Source organism: Sarcophilus harrisii, chromosome 3, assembly GCF_902635505.1.
Source record: "Sarcophilus harrisii chromosome 3, mSarHar1.11, whole genome shotgun sequence".
NCBI classification, from domain to species: Eukaryota; Metazoa; Chordata; class Mammalia; order Dasyuromorphia; family Dasyuridae; genus Sarcophilus; species Sarcophilus harrisii.
Window position 1 is genome coordinate 573,359,596 of NC_045428.1, and position 16,878 is coordinate 573,376,473.

Here is a 16,878-nt window from a genome sequence, read left to right on the forward strand (position 1 = left end):
TTGTCAAACTGTGCATACCCTTTGATCCAGCAGTGTTTTTATTGGGCTTATATCCCAAAGAGATCTTAAAGGAGGGAAAAAGATCTGTATGTGCAAAAATGTTTGTGGCAGCCCTCTTTGTAGTGGCCAGAAACTGGAAACTGAGTGGATGCTCATCAGTTGGAGAATGGCAGAATAAATTGTGGTATATGAATGTTATGGAATATTATTGTTCTGTAAAAAATGACTAGCAGGATGAATACAGAGAGGGTTGGAGAGACGTACATGAACTGATGCTGAGTGAAATGAGCAGAACCAGGAGATCATGATATACTTCAACAACAATACTATATGATGATCAATTCTGATGGACGTGACCCTCTTCAACAATGAGATGAACCAAATCAGTTCCATTTGTTCAATAATGAATAGAACCAGCTACACCTAGGGAAAGAACTCTGGGAAATGAGTGGGAACCACTACATAGCATTTCCAATCCCTCTGTTTTTATCCACTTGCATTTTTGATTTCCTTCTCAGGTTAATTTTACCTTATTTCAAAGTCTGATTCTTCTTGTGCAGCAAAATAACTGTATGGATATGTATACATATATTGTATTTAACATATACTTTCACATATTTAACATGTATTGGTCTACTTGCCATTTGGGGGAGGGGGTGGGGAGGAGGGGAAAAGTTGTAACAGAAGGTTTTGCAAGGGTCAATGCTGAAAAATTACCCATGCATATATTTTGTAAATAAAAAGCCATAATAAAAAAATAAAAATAATTTCAAAAATGAAATTTCCATAGAACCATGCTATATACTTACTTATATACTATTGTTGAATGATTTAAAGTATATTAATGGATCCTTACAAAGGAGAAAACTTTTCTTCTTTTATTTTTTAAAAGAACATTTTATTAACAATTTACCATTACAACCAAGTAAATCTATTTAGTCATTATTCAATTAATTTCAACATGTAAAGTATCATAACAAGCTCAGAGAGCAGCACAGAACAAGCACTTAATAAAAGATCTATTTATATCCATATCTACTAACTATCCACATGTATGTATGTGTAGATAGAAAATGATGAAGATATTTTTTATCATCATCTGTCATCTGACTTTAGCCAGAAAATGTCATCTGCAACCAGAGATAGAACTAAGGAGACTGATATAAATTAACACATGCTATGCTCACTTCTTTTTTCCGTTTTGTTTTGTTTTTTTCATCTCTCCCATAGTTTTTTCCCTTTTGTTCTGATTTTTCTCTCCCAACATGATTTATAAAGCAATATGTATTAAAAATACATATTAAAAATAAACTTTATTACAAAAAATTTAAAAGAACCATTAAAATGAAGTAATATCAATACTAAACATGTATATACCAATTGACATAGCATCCAAACTTTTTTTGGGTGGAGAGAAGAAGGCAATCAGGATTAAATGACTTGCTTAGGGTCACATAGCTAGTAAAAGTCTGAAGCCGGATTTAAACTCAGACACTCTAGACTCCAGGGCCAGTACTCTATCCACTGCACCACCAGGTGCTTCAGCATCCAAATTCTTAAAGGAAAAGTACATTACAGGAGGCAACAGACAATACTAGTAGAGGACTTCAACCTTCTCCTTTTAGAACTAGATAAATCTAACCAATTAAAAAAAAAAAAGAATTAATGGAGATGAATAGAATCTTAGTTTTTTTTTTTTTTTTTTTTTGTCATTACATTGCCTGTTTATTGAGACAATATTGGAGTCATTCCTGACCTTACTTCAAAGAATATTTACGAAATACAAATTAGATGCTAGATACTGATAATACAAGCAAAGAAATGCTTATTTATACAAAGAAGTCTTGCCTTCCCCCTCCCTACCAATAAGATGGGGAATAATCCTTTGGGCACATTTTCCTACTTTACAATAATGCTGGGAAATATCAATAGGTTATATTTTTAAAGCACTACAACATAGATTGTGTTTTCCCCACATTAAGACAAATAGGTAGGTAGAGCAAGTATCTTTTTTTTTTTTTTTAAATTTTTAAATTTTTTTTATTTAATAGCCTTTTATTTACAGGATATATACATGGGTAACTTTACAGCATTAACAATTGCCAAACCTCTTGTTCCAATTTTTCACCTCTTACCCCCCCACCCCCTCCCCTAAATGTCAGGATGACCAGTAGATGTTAAAATATATTAAAATATAACTTAGATACACAATAAGTATACATGACCAAAACATTATTTTGCTGTACAAAAAGAATCAGACTCTGAATTATTGTACAATTAGCTTGTGAAGGAAATCAAAAATGCAGGTGTGCATAAATATAGGGATTGGGAATTTAATGTAATGGTTTTTAGTCATCTCCCAGAGTTATTTTTCTGGGCATAGCTAGTTCAGTTCATTACTGCTCCATTAGAAATGATTTGGTTGATCTCGTTGCTGAGGATGGCCTGATCCATCAGAACTGGTCATCATATAGTATTGTTGTTGAAGTATATAATGATCTCCTGGTCCTGCTCATTTCACTCAGCATCAGTTCGTGTAAGTCTCTCCAGGCCTTTCTGAAATCATCCTGTTGGTCATTTCTTACAGAACAGTAATATTCCATAATTTTCATATACCACAATTTTGAATAGAATCTTAGAAAAGTAAAGAAGCAGGTAATTATTTACTATGTGCTCAGTGTTTTACAAACATCTCATTTGATCCTCACAACAATCCTGGCAGGTAGGTACTATTATCATCCACATTTTACAATTCAGGAGCTGAGGCAAAGATTGAGTGACTTGCCCCGGGTCATACAACTAGGAAATAGCCGAGGGTAGATTTGAATTTGGGTTCTAGGCCGATTGTTTTTATCCATTGTGCTGCCACTGAACTGCCTCTCTGCAAACCTTAAGTAGTCATATAAATATCTGTTTTTATTATTTTTCCCCCATAAGGCTGTAAAGCAGCTCCTCACAAGTAGATGTTATCTCATTCTTTATATTTGTAACCCTGGGTACACAAAGTCCAGCACATAGTAGGGTTTTCAACAATGTTTGTTGACTGACTGCATTATAATATTCTGTCACATGAAGGTACCAAGATGCACTTAACCATTCCCAAATGTTGGACATGTAAATTGTTTCTAATTTTTTTTAATTATATATAATGCTGATATGAAAATCTTTGAGAAGATCTTTTGTTTGCTTGTTTTGGTAAATCTAGAGGTATATTCCAACAAAGGAATTGTGAGGTCAAAGAGTATGTATGATTATTTTTGCAATTTACTGCATATTGAAGTGCTCTCTAAAAGGATAGGGGGAAAAATCTTTCTTTAACATGAATTGAAAATACTGCAGATGAGGAGTTAATGGGAAAATAAAGTCAGTTTATGAACATCATTGTGTGGTATGTTGGAAAGAGCTCTGACTTTGGCTTCCAAAGCTCTGGATTCGAATCCCAGTTCTGTTCCTTCCCATGTGCCTGCTCTGGAGCCAGCTTCTGAGCTCTCCTCAGAGAGCTTCAGTTCCCTCATCTGTAAAAATAAAAGGGCTCAGCTCCGATCCTAGAAGCCCCTCAGACTTTCCATTCTATGATAGCAGAGCAAAGAGCTTTCTTATGCATTATCATTGCCTGCCAGGAAGAGACCAGCACAAAATCGCCCCCATGTCTGTTTTCTCTCCATTTGTCCCTTCGAAGTTGGCTTTGCCAATGAGGAGAATCTGTGGGACAACCCTAGAGAGTGACTTCTCTTTCATAAACAGGAAGTATTGGTTGTCTGATGCCCCAGGAGGAGTTAACTGGGCTTTATGGACTTGTCTGTGTGCTGTCACTGTGCAGAGAAGGACTCAGTCTGGGGGTATCTGCCCCTAAATCATCCTGTCACTAAAAGGCCCGAGCCTGCCACAAATCTAGGAGAAGATGGAGGAAGGGGATATGCTGAGAAAACAAATGTCTGGGGCCAAATCTCCACAGTTCCTAGGAGGAGAGCCACTCACACTAGGGGTGCTTTTCCCCTCTCAGGGGATTTTTTCTTAAGATCAAAGACCTCCTTCTGGAAGAAAAGGTGAACGGACCAGACCGGGGCCACCCCGAGACCTATGAGCCCAAATGGAAGGGAAGTGGAAGGAGCCGGTCTCAAGAGAGGGAGAAAGCCATCTTTCTTCCCTTCACCCAGTGAAATTAGGACAACCCAGGACTCCCAGCATAAGTGAGCAAAAAGGCCTTAAACGCAGCCCACTCACTGCTATTTTCTGGGCAGGCCATCGAGGCCAGGGCACTTGAAAAATGAACAAAGGAACAAATGTGTTTGAACTCTAAAACAGTTAGCTATACAACATTTTATTAATTTTAAAAAATAACAATAATTTAAATCCATGCTGTCCCCCCCACTCCTTTCTCAGTGTTCCAGTAAAGGCACCCAAATATCTTGCTTAAGCGTTTCTAGCTTTCTTACGTGTTAAAGTAGGAAAGAGATGAGCCCCAGCTGCCCCCAGCATCTATTTTCCCTTCCTTCATCCCTTCCAGGTCTGCTTTTCTAGAGTTAGTGGAGCCGGCATCAATCCTCAGCCCCCATGCTACCCGAGCTGCCGGACAGAGCAGCAGCCAGTGCCAGTGGGAGGCCTCCTCAATCATCAATGTCCATTTCAGTTACAGCCGGTTTGCTGGGTTTTTTGCTTCCTCCTTCTGCCTTCTTTTTCTTCTTATCCTTTTGCTCCTGGTTAGCCCGAGTAATCTCTTCACTTTTCTCTGTAATGTGATTTAGCTAAAATTGAAGTTTAGGGATAATATTTTCAGATTACTTCTCACCAGGACAAAAATACAAGAATTCTGTACAAGGCATAACAAATCCATAAGTGACTGATTGGTGTCCCCAGAGTACAGACATGTGGATGTCCAAGACGAGCTCCCCTCTCTTCAAGATTCAATAGGGTTCTAAACCAGAGAGGGGCCTGGTGTAGAACACCAGGGCTTTTTAAACTTTTTCCACTCACAATCTCTTTTCTCCTGAGAAAGTTTTATACAACCTCAGGTACACAGGTATATAAAACAGATATATAAAACAAATCGAACTCTGACTGATTAATAATCATAATTGATAATTTATGATTTCATGTGAGATCATGACCCACAGTTTAAGAAGCTTGAAATACAATTGCACATGTTTAACATATATTGAATTACTTGCTGTCTAGAGAAGAGGTGTGAGAGGAAGGGAGGGAGAAAATTTGAAAAATGAGGTTTTGTGGGAATGAATGCTGAAAACTATAGGAGGAAGGAGGGAAGAGAAAGGAAAGGAAGAGTAAGGAGGAAGGAGAAAGGCCCCTGGCTGCCTCTGGTCCCTATCCAGGCTCACACCATCATACTCCAGTGACACACAAGACTCCCTGCTCCTTGCCATCTCCCTTGGGGGGCACTTATTCCCAGAGGCGCCACTCCCTGGGGAAAGCCCCTTCGAGTCACCTTGGGCTTGTTTCTCTTTGTAAAGGCTCCTGGAGAGCCTTCTGTCAGAGCACGGGTATAATGAGTTGGCCTGGATCGGTTGAGTCTCAGTAACAAGGATCAGTCTGTGGGTATCTCTGTGCCTAAGGACACTCCTGAAGGGCCCTTTCCACTTGCAGGGAGAACACAGTCACTCTTTCTCTTCGGGATCCCCAGCTCAGAGAGAGCAGCCAAAGGGAGCCCGTCCATCCTTGACCTGGACCACCCACCACTTTCTGGTCGCCATAACAACACTATCCCAGTCCAACCTCACCCCCAAGAGTCAGGATAAGGCTACACGACTACAGAGGCCCAAAGTTTAGAGGTGGATAGGGGAAAAAACAGGAGGGGGGGGAACATGCTGATTGCTAACCCCAGACAAGGCTGATGATGACCGGCAAATGCTGGGTGGGCAGATCCATCAAATTGAAAAATAGCCCATATATTACAGCAAGTGTGAGAGGCTCCACTAGCTCTGGTGTTTAATACAAGGTGCCCTGGGGAATAACTCCCTTGCTTCAAGTGATTAATGGGGAATAATGTATTCTGATAGGAAAGGGGAGGAAGGAAGGAAATTCATCTCTCACCAATGAGCTACTCCTCCTGGCTAAGAGCTTCACGTCCTCCATGTTAATTGTGCTTCTTTTGGCATGTCTAGGGAGAGGGCAGAAACAATTCACCAAATGTTCACCATCATTTCAAGGTTTGCAAGTTCACGGACCGGGAGGTACGGACTCCCAGTCAGCCAAGGACTGGAGCTAGCTGCCTTTGCGGACTTGGGTCCCCAGGAAAAAGCCAAAGGAGGACAGTGGGATCAGAGGGGCCCTAACCAAGGTGCTCAGCCCAGATCCAAGGGAGAGAGAGAGAAGAGGATGGATGAGGAACCCTGCTCTGAAGTCTAATGCCACGCTGTCAGTGTGGAGCAGGCAGCCGGGGCTGGATGAAAAGCCTAATGGGAGGGAGGTACAAGCCGCCCCAGGGTGGCCACTGTTCCCAGCTGACCTCCAGCAGCTGTTTACTGTGCATGGTCCAGGCTGGACACCAACCCGGCCTCTGCCCTCCGGCAGCTCATGGTGCAGAGCAAGTCTTGTGGCCCACGACTAGAAGGGGTGCTTCCGGCTAGAGCCCCTCCTCCCGCAGCACCCCGCTCTGAGTGTCGGCCAAGGGTATACATCAGCACCGAGGGATCTGTCATCCAAACTCCCACCCTTCCCACCTCGGCCCCCCTCGGCCCCTCTCCCTCCACATCTCCTGCTTTGTGACAAAAGGTGCCTCAAGGTCCAGCTGCCCACGACTTTAGGGAAGGCAGCTCTTCTCTGTGTTCCCTAAGTCCCCAGGGGGCAACGTTCTCATCTCTGTCCCCCCTCTCTGCTTGCTTACAGCAAGGGGAGAGAGATGGCATTTGGGGGCCCTTTAGCCTGAGCAAAAACAGGACTGGTGTGACCCTGAACAAGTCACTCCCTGTTTGTCTCCGTTTCCTCATCTATAAAATGGGAATAATAATAGCACCTCCCTCCCAGGGCTGCTGTGTGGATGAAATGAGCTGGTAATTAATTGCTCGGCACAGGGCCTGGCAAAGTAGCTGCTCCTCAAGGGCTCCTTCCCCTGACCTGCCCCTTCCTTTGCCCATCTTCCACTCTGACCTTCCCACCTCACCATTCTGATCAAGACACCGAAGGCTCCGAACCCTTCAGCAGCTGGGTTCTGCCTCCTAAACAGAAAGCACTTGCCTTGGCATTTGAGGCCATCTGCCCAGCTTCATCCCACTTCTTCCATTTTTCTCCTATCTTTCTGCAGGAAGACGACTCTGTCCCCCATTCTAGCTTTCCTTTCTGCCTCCATGTCCTCACACCCCGTCCCCCATGTCTGGCATGGCCTCTCCCCTTTCTCCACCCACTTTCTCTCTGAAATACTACCAGCTTTTCCAGTAATCTCCAAGAGCCCTGGGGCCCAGACTTTCAGCTGAAATTTCCCTACACTTTGTCTTTGCCCATTAGGCTGTGAGCTCCTGAGGACGGGGCATTGGTTAACTTTCTCAGTTGGACAATAAGCATTTATTAAATACCTATGGTGTGCAGAATTGGCTACTGCAAAAAAAGGCAAAAGACGGGCCTTGTTCTTGAGGAGCTCAGTCCAATGGGAGAGAAGGCAGGCAGAAAGCTTTGGGCAAAATGACCGTGGAAGGATAATTGGGAGATAATCCACAGAGGGAAGACCCTAGAATTAAGGAAGGGGCGGGGGAAGGCTTCCTGCAGCATCTCAGCTGGAGCCTGAAGGACTTTCTGGTTGGATCTCTGGTGCCCTGCATCTTGGACACGCTAGTAGAGCTCAGTCACTCACTCAAGGTTTATTCACTCAGTCTGAGATCACCCTAAGAAACTCTTTCTGACCCTGGCCCAAGGGACTTCCCGTCCTACCCCTTTCTGTGTGTCTCTTCCTCCCAAGTTCTCCATCTACAAAACTTCAAGGTCTCTTTCCTTAGCATTTACTCTCTTCTTCCGTGCTCCTGCTTGTCTTTCCCTCTCAGAACAGAACCTCTCCCATTTTCCCTTGCTTTCCTGGCTGTCCCCCCCACACAGTAAGTACCCAGAAAAGTTTGCTGACTGAACTCCCGGCCTAGTCTGAAGCTGCTGGATGGAGAACGGATGTAGAAATGGGGACCATGTTTAAAGTCTGCCCTCTGGGAACCCAAAGCTTTAATTCATTCAAAGTGTTCCCAACTGAAACAAAGAAGTAACAGCAGGGAGTGGGTGAGGGAGAGGCTGGCACAAAATCAGGAGAGATGGCAAATTAGAAAGCTTTAGCCCTTTCAGGCCTCAGTCATCTGAATTGCTTCATAAAAGCAATTCATGGCAATTGTTTTCAATTACCTAAGGTACTAATTGAAGAGACGAGTATAAATCACCTGTAAAAGCTCCAGCTCTTCTAGATGAAAGTGGGTCCTTTACTTTGGAAGGGCTGTTTTTTACTCTTAACAAATGGGGCAAAATGAAAGCCTCTGCCTAGCGCAGGCAGAGAGCGTTCTTCCCCACACCTGCAGGCAATTACACCCCACATGCACAAGTGAGAGCTCTTCCACGTTCCCCTAATTTTCTTTTGTGTGTTTCTTTCTCTTTTCCCACCTAAAAAGCTTGCAAGTACTTGAAACCCATTCGCCGTAAACTAGCAGCCGGGAGCCCAGCACGCCCTCCACAGAGGCCGCCAGTCCTCTGAATCTGCAATCAGCCTCCTTCTGTTCTGCCCCAGACACCTCATGAAAACATCGCCAGGAGTGGGGCGGAATCCATCCCACAGAAAGCAGGGGCTGATTATGGACGGGGAGCCCCACAAGGCCCCCGGAAACCCACGCAGGCGCCGACCAGCTGCGGAATCACAAAAAGCACACACGAATCCCACAAAAGACAAGACTCCAAAAACATCATCTCTTACACCTACCTGGCGAACATCTCAAGGTCTTTGGCAAAATGTTCTGAAGGAGAAAGGAGAGGTACTTTAGCCACCATTATCCTCAATCTTGTGTCAGAAAGACGAAAAGAGCTGTGACTAATCCCACAGTCGTTTCAAAGGTGAAGAAGGTGCGCTCATCGCTTCTCTCATCGCCCTTACTCATCGCGGCCCCCTCTCTTCCAGCACCCTTTGCCCCTGCAAATCCTCCATTAATTCGCTACCTTTGGTTTCAAATAATTAAACAAAACCATTCTTTAACTTCAGAACTGACCCCACAGACGGAGCTTTGTTTGACCCCAAATCAGAGCACTCACAGCGAGTACCAGAGTAGGGACAGTCAGCGACCAAGTAAACTAAAAAAAACAAACTGCCCAAAGACCAGACTCCTGAGGGGTTACAATCCTTGGGAGCATTATTTGTTGGGGGGCAGGGGGCAGCTGCCACCTTCTCTTAACTGGGTAATGCAAGAAACTAGCAAGGTCCCTGTGTCTGCTGGGTGCAGTCAGGGCTGGGCAAGAAGTCTAGTCAATAAAACGAGTTTTTTAAAAAGGCATTTTTTTCTTTTTTTGGATCTGCTTTTTCTTGTGCAGCATAATATCTGGGAAATATGTATTGAAGAATTGCACATGTTTAATATATATTGGATTATTTGCCATCTAGGAGAGGGGATGCAGGGAAGGGAGAAAGGAAAAAAAATTGGAACACGAGGTTTTACAAGGGTGAATGTTAAACTATCTATGCACATGTTTTGAAAACAAAGCTTTATTAAAAAACCAGAGAGAAAGGGGCAGCCTCAAAAGCTGGAAAACCTAGGTTCAAATCCTGCCTCAGATACAGCTTGACTGAGGAACCCTGAGCAAATCACTTAACTCTTTAGTGGCCACTGGCTGAAGGCGCTTCCTCACTGGGGCAGCTGCCCTCGCCAGGAAAGTCACCAGTCAGTCAAGAAGGAATGAAAGGGAAAGGTTCAGGGTTGGGGATGTGGTAGGGACAGCAGTGAGACTCAGAAGGTCAGAGCTGGAAGGGAAGTCAGAGCCATCCAGCTGGACTTCTCTCTTCAGACAGGGACAACTGAAAATGGCCCTGCATGCAGTGGGAGATCTCATTCAGTGATTAAGGCCAGGGGAATTGAGGCAAAGAATGGACTCTTTTACCTAATCAAAAAATCAATAAATGAATAGATTAAAAAAAGGAGGGGAAGGTCCTCAGAGTTTCTGGAAACAACAGCAATTGCTAGGGAAGTGACTCCCCGGACAGGTCCTCCTTAGCAGAGAAGTGGGGGCCCAAGTTTGCAGAAAGCAGAGATGCAGTCATATGTGATCATAACTGACTTTCTTTGTTTTAAGAAAGTGTTGGGGGTGGGAGGGACAACCATGATTTAGAAACAAAGAGCATCCACGAAATTTATTTTTAAAAAGAAACAAAAAACAAGGGAAGGTTCCTGGCCAGAATTCAGGGAAAAAGCAAGATGAAAAAAAAAAAAAAAAAAAAAAAAAAAAACCAGAAAGGCAACAGATATAAAGCTTGTTTACAAAAGGAAATGATGAAGCAAGGAGCACGGGGAGTGGGCCGGGGCCACCTACCGCACTGCCGAAAGGTGACTTCGGAAATGGCCGCTATGGTCGGCTTGGTGAACCTGACCCCTTTGGCTTCAGCAGCTTCCTGGCATATCGAGCCCACCGTGTAGTGGAGGGCCGCTTTCAGGTTCTGAAACACAAGACAGAATTCCCTGGAGGATTCAATTCAGCTGGACCCCAAGGGCTGATTTGGTGTCTCTCTGGGAGGGGCTGAAAACAACAATCCCTGCCCTTAGGAAGCTTATACTACACTGGTACCCAGGCAAGTAACCCATGTCACAGGTGAAGAAGCAGCTCCGGGGTGGAGGGCTCACAAGCAGCAGAGCCCAAGCCCTCACCACAAGGGGGGCACTGGATGGAGTGGCAGGCCTAGGGTCCCACCTGAGATTGATCCTACTCCAGTTTCCAAAATGAGATTTTGAAAAATTAAAGCTTACCTTTGGAGCCCACAAATAAACTTCACAAGTATAAGAGAGGGGAGGGAGGGAGAGCAGCCAGCAGAGCTTTATGATCTTCCCAACAAGGTAGGGGGTGAGGTTGGTTGCTATTATTATCCTTACTGATAAAGAAGGAAACTGAGGCAGAAATCAAATGTGTCTCCCAAGATCACACTGTTAGATAATTTTCAGACAATGAAATTGAAGCTGTTTTTAGTCATATGAAAAATGCTTTAAATCACTACTGATTCGAGAAACACAAATTAAGACAACTTTGAAGTACACCACACACCTGTCAGATTGGCTAAGATGACAGGAAAGATAACGATGAATGTTGGAGGAAATATGGGAAAACCAGGGCGCTAGTACATTGTTGGTGGAACTGTGAACGGAGCCAACCATCCTGGAGAGCAATTTGGAACTATGCTCAAAGGGCTATTAAACTGCATTTGATCTAGCAGTGTCTGTACTGGGCCTGTATCCCAAAGAGATCCTAAAGGAGAGAAAGGGACCCACATGTGCCAAAATATTTGTGGCAAGAAACTGGAAACTGAGTGGAAGCCCATCAGGTGGTGAATGACTAAATAAGTTATGGTATATGAATGTTAGAGAATATTATAAGAAACAATCAACAGGATGATTTCGGAGAGGCCGGGAGAGACTTATATGAACTGATGCTGAGTGTACATGGCAATAACAAGATTATACAATGATCAATTCTAACAGACGTGGCTCTTTTCAACAGTAAGGTGATTGAGGGCAATTCCAATAGACTTGTGATGGAGAGAGCCATCTGCACCCAGAAAAAGGCCTATGGGGCCTGAATGTGGATCACAATGTAGCATTTTCACCTTTTGTTGTTGCTGTTTTGTTGTTTGCTTGCTTGCTTTTCTCTTTTTCATTTTTTCCTTTATGATCTGGGTTTTTTTGTGCAGCACGATAAATATGGAAATATGTATAGAAGATTTTCTATATGTTTAATATATATTGGATGATTTGCAGTCTAGGGAGGGGAAAAGAGAAGAGGGAGAAAAATTTGGAACAAAAGATTTTGCAAGAGTGAATGTTGAAAACTATGTTTACAAGTATTTTGAAAATAAAAACTTATTATTAATAAAAATTTTAAAATTAAAAAAAAATTAACAAGTGTCTGAGACCAGATTTGAACTCAGGCTTTGAGTCTGGATCCAGCCTCTGTTCACAGTGCCTGGTGACCTAGACAGAAGCTTTTCTGAGAGAGATCAGGGGGCTGTGTCACTGTTCAGTTGTTTTTAGTCACATCAGACCCTCAGTGATTCCAGTGGGTTTTCTTGGCAAAGATCTTAGAGTGGTTTGCCATGTCCTTCTCTGGCTCATTTTACAGATGAAGAAACTGAGGCACACAAGGGGGAAGAGGCTGGCCAGGGTCACCCAATTAGGAAGTGATTGAGGCTGGACCTCAGGTATAAGTCCAAAGTGGAATATAAAGGCCAGAAGAACTCATGAAATCTCAGCTGACCTGTGGAAATCAAAGGTCCAGCTTCCTCTGTGAAGCACACAGAGAGGCCTCCCTAGAATCAGGTCCTGGCCTGTCCTGGTCACTCCCCTATGTGCATAATGTGGGGGGTGCTGGGTTCCCCCTGGGGGGGGGGGAGAGAAACAGCAGATATAGGGACATATGCCCTGAAGAAAGAAGGTCGCTGACCCAGGGCAAGACAAGAAGCAACAGGGAAAGATGGGGAGGCAGAGGAGGGCTGACCCATCACCATCTCCCAAGGAGGAGTGGGGCTGTCCCCTCCAGGAGACCACCCAATGGCATGCGGCTGGGGGGCAGGGGAACCTGGGCTCAGCTGGGCGCCTCTGACGCTGGTGAAAACGGGGCTCAGAATCCCCCAAGCCTCTCCCCCAGTCAGTGAGAAAGCAGGGAATCTGATGCTCCTTGTCCTGTGAAATCCTGCAAATGATTAAAACATAGAGCAGACAAAGACTGGTGGGACACAGGCGTAAAATCTGCCTCGGTTCTTAAAGTTCCTCCAAACCTGCCCTGTTTTGGCCTCTCTGCTCATCCCCCTCTCCCCACCAACAAGCCTTTCCTGGCCTCTTCTGGGTGGGTGGGGAGCTCCCTGAGGGCACTGAGCACAAGGGATGGCACACAGTAGGTGCTTATGGATAATTTATTTTCCAGGATTGTTCTGAGGACAAAATGAGATGCTGTTTGTAAATCTTAAAGGTGGGAATCTGGCGAGTTAATCCACAAGAGTCCAGAACGGAGAAATTTAAACACAGGAAGATGGAGCAATGACTGTTCTCGGTCTGGTTGTCCTTCTCTGGAGCCAAGTGACCCTGGCCACATGCAGAGTGATGGTCACAGGGGGCAGCCAGAGGGAGTAGCTGGGAAGGTCAGGGTTTGCAGAGAGAATGATATGGTGTGGGAGCCATGGAGACCCCAAAAGAAGAAAACCCCATCGCCAAAGATACACAGGGGAGGTCACAGGTCACCTTCTCTGCCTTCACTAGAAACAGGGAGAACCCTATGTTCATCCCGGGTTCTAAGGGCCCTCCCGGCTCTGACCTCCCGGGTTCTAAGGGCCCTCCCGGCTCTGACCTCCCGGGTTCTAAGGGCCCTCCCAGCTCTGACATCCTGGGTTCTAAGGGCCCTCCCAGCTCTGACATCCTGGGTTCTAAGGGCCCTCCCAGCTCTGACCTCCCGGGTTCTAAGGCCCCCGGCCCTGACCTCCGGCTCTAAGGGCCCTCCCGGCTCTGACCTCCCGGCTCTAAGGCCCTCCGCCTGACCTCCCGGGCTCTAGGGCCCTCCCGGCTCTGACCTCCGGCCTAAGGGCCCTCCGCTCGACCTCCGGTTCTGGGCCTCCGCCTGACATCCTGGGTCAAGGCCCTCCCGGCTCTGACATCCTGGTTCTAAGGGCCCTCCCGGCTCTGACCTCCGGTTCTAAGGCCCTCCCGGCCCTGACCTCCGGGTTCTAGGGCCCCCGGCTCGACCTCCGGTTCTAAGGGCCTCCGGCTCTGACCTCCGGGTTCTAAGGCCTCCCGGCCCTGACCTCCGGGCTTCAGGGCCCTCCGCCTGACCTCCGGGCTCTAAGGGGCCCTCCCGGCTCTGACCTCCCGGGTTCTAAGGGCCCTCCCAGCTCTGACATCCTGGGTTCTAAGGGCCCTCCCAGCTCTGACATCCTGGGTTCTAAGGGCCCTCCCAGCTCTGACCTCCCGGTGTTTCGGTCCTGCCTTGGGGGGAAGCTTTTTCTTTACTCTCTGGGCTTCTGGCCCCAGTGGCCTCTGAAAGACCAGGATCCCTTGGCCAAGAGCGTGTCCAGCAGGAGGAGCCTGTTTCAGGGAGGGAACGGGTTGTTCTCAGCTCCCCAGCACAAAACGAGAGAGAGCGGGCCAAGGCTCAGAGAGCAGCGCTGCCATCCTAGTGCTTCTGACCAGGCCCCGAGGCCCCTGGAGCGGAGCCCCGCCCAGCCTCCCACAATTCCTGGGGGGATGGGGGGGGGGGAAGGGAAGGCCAGAAAGGTGGGTCCCGGAAATCCTAGGGAGGAGGAGGGGCACTTCCTGTCCCAGGCAGGGGACAAGGGGACATTTCCTCCCAGAAGCGCACCCCCCCTCTTCTTCTCAGGAGTCACAGGATCTGAGTTTAAACCCTGCCCATTCCTACATAACCTTAGACAAGGAAGGGGGCCTCCAGGGACCTCGGTCTCATCATCTATAGAACGGTAGCTCCCGCGGCCCCTTCCGGGTCCCGGGCGCAGACTGCGGGGGCCCGTTCGGGCCCAGAGCCTGTGCTTGCACCGGCGGGTAGTCACCCCCTGCCCGGGGCCGGAGCCGCGCCCGCCGCGGGAGTCTGGGACGCAGCGCCTGAAGAGACGCAGGTTCTACCGCGGATGGGGAAACTGAGGCCGGGGGGGGGGGCGCCCAAAACACAAGAGGGCTTGGATTTGAACTCTGACCCGACTCCGAACCCGGGGCTGTTTCCCCGCCCCCGCGGCTCAGGAAACGGCTTCCAACTAATTACAATAATCGCTAGGACAGCGCGTTCCCTTTCAGGCCCGATTAATCCGGAAATCCCCGGATAATGCGGAACTGCGGGTTATGGAGACTCCGGGGGCGGCTCGGGTGGTTCACTCGGCTAATTTATGCACAAATGGCTGCATTGTTCTCCTATAAAAGTCGGGGACGCGAGAGCAGAAAAAAAGGGAGGGGAGGGACCTGAAATAGATAACGGGGTTGGGCGGGGCTTAAAGCGCGTAAATGTCAGGACTATGGGCGGGGCTTAAAGCGCGTAAATGTCAGGACTATGGGCGGGGCTTAAAGCGCGTAAATGTCAGGACTATGGGCGGGGCTTAAAGCGCGTAAATGTCAGGACTATGGGCGGGGCTTAAAGCGCGTAAATGTCAGGACTATGGGCGGGGCTTAAAGCGCGTAAATGTCAGGACTATGGGCGGGGCTTAAAGCGCGTAAATGTCAGGACTATGGGCGGGGCTTAAAGCGCGTAAATGTCAGGACTATGGGCGGGGCTTAAAGCGCGTAAATGTCAGGACTATGGGCGGGGCTTAAAGCGCGTAAATGTCAGGACTATGGGCGGGGCTTAAAGCGCGTAAATGTCAGGACTATGGGCGGGGCTTAAAGCGCGTAAATGTCAGGACTATGGGCGGGGTTTAAAGCGCGTAGCCCGTAAAATGTCAGGACTATGGGCGGGGCTCTGAGCGCGTAAATGTCAGGACTATGGGCGGGGCTCTGAGCGCCGCAACAATGGTGTCACGCGCGCGGCGTTAGTCCCCAAGCCCAGGCTCCCCACGGGACGAGAGGACGCGGCCGAGACGGGCTCCAGGGCCCCGCGCTCCTGTACCTGGACGAACGTGAACTGCCGTCGATCCTCCGCGTCGTCCTCCTCCCGCTGCCTCGGCTCCATGGCCGCCGCAGCTGCGCGCGCCCCGACTCGCGAAACTTTCTTTTCCCGCTTTGGAAGCGCCTGGATACGGGGTGCGGGAAAGGACAGAAAGGGCCGAAACGCGAAGCGCTGCCTTTGCTGGACAGCGCCCCCAAGCGGCGATTCGGGGCAGTGCATGACAACAGTAACTGGCCATAATTACGGGAACACGCTAGGAAAAGGCTCTATAGTTGAATCCCCTGAGCATGTACTGAGAAATTGATGAGTATCAATGAAATTATAAGGACAGGGGCTGGACATCCTGCTTCAATGGCATTAATTGCTAATAACGTAAAATAATATAAAATAAGAAATAATATAAACAATATAAAATAAAATAAAACATAATATAAATAATATAAAATAAAACATAATAGAGATAATATAGAATAAAATAAAAATAATATAATAATATAAAATAAAATGAAAATAATATAAATAATATAAAATATAAAATAATATAATATAAAATAAAACATAATATAAATAATCTGAAATAAAATAAAAATAATATAAATAGTATAAAATAAAAAATAATATAATAATATAAAATAAAATAAAAATAATATAAATATAAAATAAAAAATAATATAAATAATATAAAATAAAATAAAAAATAATATAAATAATATAAAATAAAATAAAAAATAATATAAATAATATAAAATAAAACATAATAGAGATAATATAGAATAAAATAAAAATAATATAATAATATAAAATAAAATGAAAATAATATAAATAATATAAATAAAATAAATATAAAAATAAAAATAATATAAATAATCTGAAATAAAATAAAAATAATATAAATATAAAATAAAAAAATATAATAATATAAAATAAAATAAAAATAATATAAATATAAATAAAAATAATATAAATAATATAAAAAAATAAAAAATAATATAAATAATATAAAATAAAATAAAAAATAATATAAATAATATAAAATAAAAACACTCTCAGCCAAGAACTTTCTGTACCCAAGCAAATCCAAAGGCTTTGGCTCAGTTCTATTCTCCTCTGACACTCGAT

General features: G+C 45.4%; 1 protein-coding gene across 1 annotated transcript; it reads right to left on the bottom strand.

Moving 5' to 3' along the window:
• Nucleotides 1–2,768: 2,768 nt before the first annotated feature.
• CENPS (centromere protein S) lies at nt 2,769–15,872 on the bottom strand. The gene is made up of 5 exons (XM_031962891.1): nt 15,760–15,872; nt 10,492–10,615; nt 8,897–8,930; nt 6,049–6,115; nt 2,769–4,745 (listed from the first exon to the last, which is right to left on the bottom strand). Exons 1-5 carry the CDS (start codon nt 15,820–15,822, stop codon nt 4,608–4,610), a joined length of 426 nt encoding a protein of 141 aa, XP_031818751.1. The 5' UTR covers nt 15,823–15,872; the 3' UTR covers nt 2,769–4,607.
• Between the last annotated feature and the right edge of the window lie 1,006 nt (nt 15,873–16,878).

Bases quoted from the DNA above. Each gene is read 5' to 3' on its own strand.
- CENPS (XM_031962891.1), bottom strand. From the start codon at position 15,822: ATGGAGCCGAGGCAGCGGGAGGAGGACGACGCGGAGGATCGACGGCAG. The intron at 10,616-15,759 runs GTACAGGAGCGC...CTTGTGTTTCAG, and splicing joins GGCAGTTCACGTTCGTCCAG to AACCTGAAAGCGGCCCTCCA. The intron at 6,116-8,896 runs GTAGGTGTAAGA...CCCTCTCCCTAG, and splicing joins GACCTTGAGATGTTCGCCAG to ACATGCCAAAAGAAGCACAA.